The 1,917-nt window shown below is 54.9% G+C and overlaps 1 protein-coding gene across 2 annotated transcripts in view; it reads left to right on the forward strand.

The window, feature by feature from the left end:
• Positions 1-1,917, forward strand: part of Prcd (photoreceptor disc component) — a 7,138-nt gene that overhangs the window by 1,345 nt on the left and 3,876 nt on the right. Inside the window, exons 1-2 of one of the 2 annotated variants that reach the window (XM_005350778.3) lie at positions 715-1,402; positions 1,672-1,740. The exons of the other annotated variant lie outside the window; for it this stretch is intronic. Coding sequence (XP_005350835.1) covers positions 1,332-1,402; positions 1,672-1,740 — 140 coding nt within the window. The 5' untranslated portion in view covers positions 715-1,331. Of the gene's footprint in view, positions 1-714; positions 1,403-1,671; positions 1,741-1,917 lie in introns of those variants that run through there. 2 annotated transcript variants of the gene reach the window in all.

The following is a 1,917-nucleotide window of genomic DNA, read 5'->3' on the forward strand; positions in this document are numbered from 1 at the left end:
TCTCTTTCTCCCTCTCCCCACCTCTCTCTCTTGCACACACACAATAATAATAATAATAACAAAAATTTAAAAATCTAAAAGATAAAATCAGACTTTAAGGTTCGGGGTTCAGTCCTGACAGTCACCAAGTACCTTTAGAGGCCCCCCTGGAGCTCAGTGTTGGGGTGCCTGATGGGGCACCCAGGCAGGACGCATTACCTCCCATGGTTAGGAAACAAAGGTCTTAGAAGGGGTGGAGGACGGTGTGCGTTCAGGTCCTGACATCACTCAGTTCATGTCCCTGCCCTGCCCTGCTGACTCCCTTCTACTTCCTGAGACCCAAGCAGCTGCCCAGGAGGTCCTGGTGGGTGGGACGTGGAAAGAATATTTTTACTGATTTTCATTGTCTCCTCCCATTGCCATACCCCATAACCTAGGGATATATCGGCACAGCAGTCTCGCACATAATTGATAAGCCTATAATTTATATCTAAATTATATAAGATAGTTATATAAGATAGAATTTATAGTTCACATCTGTGAGTGCGCACCTCAACTCTGCCTCTCCCTGAAACGGAGTGTAACGAGCAAAGTTCAGAGGGCTGGCAGAGGGAGCAAGTGAGCCAGGTTCACAGGTAGGCTCTGCTCTCGCTGCCTGTCGGGCTCATCATCCATCCTGCTTCCCTTCTGCCGCACAGCCTGTCACCGAGGAGTCAGCAGCCAAGCAGAGCCGGCTGAGGGCCCAATCTTCTGTAGCACCTGCAGCTTCAGACCACCCCCCCTCCTCCCCGCTTGCTCTCTTTCTCGCCTGTACTGGAGATTGAACTCAGGGCCTTGGGATGCAGGAAAGCCCTCTTTGAGATACTCCCGTTAGGTTTCCAGGCTGGCCTCCAACTCCCTCTGACGCTCAGCCAGGCTTTGAACTTGAGATCCCATCCCTTCCCAGTGGCTTACAGGTCCTTGTCACTGGGCCAGGCCCCAGATCCTCTTTGAAGCTCTCCTTGATGCTTGCAATGTCCCCAGTGCTCTGCAGTACGGAAGCAACTCACTTTACTTGATTGCACTGAAGCCCAGGCAGTATGGAATGCTCTGGGGAGAACCTTCTGGACAGGCACCTTGAAGGAGGTTGGTTTACTCTGCCTCTAGAAGGGAGATCTTGGGCCCGGTGAGTTTAATCTCCCTTCACAAGGTCAGTTCTGCTGACTCCACTAATCCATCCACTAATCCATCCCCAGGAACTTCAGGAAACACAGCGGGTGGCTTGGGAGAGGTGGCCGGGGCCTTTGTGGCCCCTCACCTGTGGCCTTCTTCTGGCAGAGTTGGTGTTCAGGGGGGGATGGGGCAGCTGAGCCATGTGCACCACCCTCTTCCTGCTCAGCTTGGCCATGCTGTGGCGCCGCAGATTCACCAACCGGGTGGAACCGTGAGAGACTGATGGGGCTGCGCATTGGGGTTGCGGGTGGGAGGAACTTCCAGGGAGGGTACAGATAAGCTGAGGGGGAGCAGTGGCCGCCTGGATCCCTAGCTGGTCTGGGAGGGGACTTGAAGGACACCATGAAAGGGTCACTCCCGGAGAAGGTGGTGCTGGGTGGGAGCAGCCGGCCTGTTAGTCTGGGACTGCTAGACTGTGACCAGGGGTGGGACAGAGGCTGGGCGCTGCCTACAGGTTCTCTGCCTGCTCTTCCCTTCCAGAGAGCCCAGCAGAGAGGACGGGGCGGTTGTGGGCAGCAGCTCGGACACAGACCTTCAGTCTTCGGGCAGGTGAAGGAGAGTCAGGGGTGGGGGGAGTGGTGCCAAGGAAACTATTGGTGTGTGTGGTGTGAGTGTGGTGTGTGGTGTGAGTGAGTGTGTGTGGTGTCTGTGTGTAGTGTGGTGTGTGTGTGTGGTGTGAGTGAGTGTGTGTGTGGTGTGAGTGAGTGTGTGTGGTGTGTGTGTGTG

This window comes from Microtus ochrogaster, chromosome 7, assembly GCF_000317375.1.
Source record: "Microtus ochrogaster isolate Prairie Vole_2 chromosome 7, MicOch1.0, whole genome shotgun sequence".
Classification (NCBI taxonomy): domain Eukaryota; kingdom Metazoa; phylum Chordata; class Mammalia; order Rodentia; family Cricetidae; genus Microtus; species Microtus ochrogaster.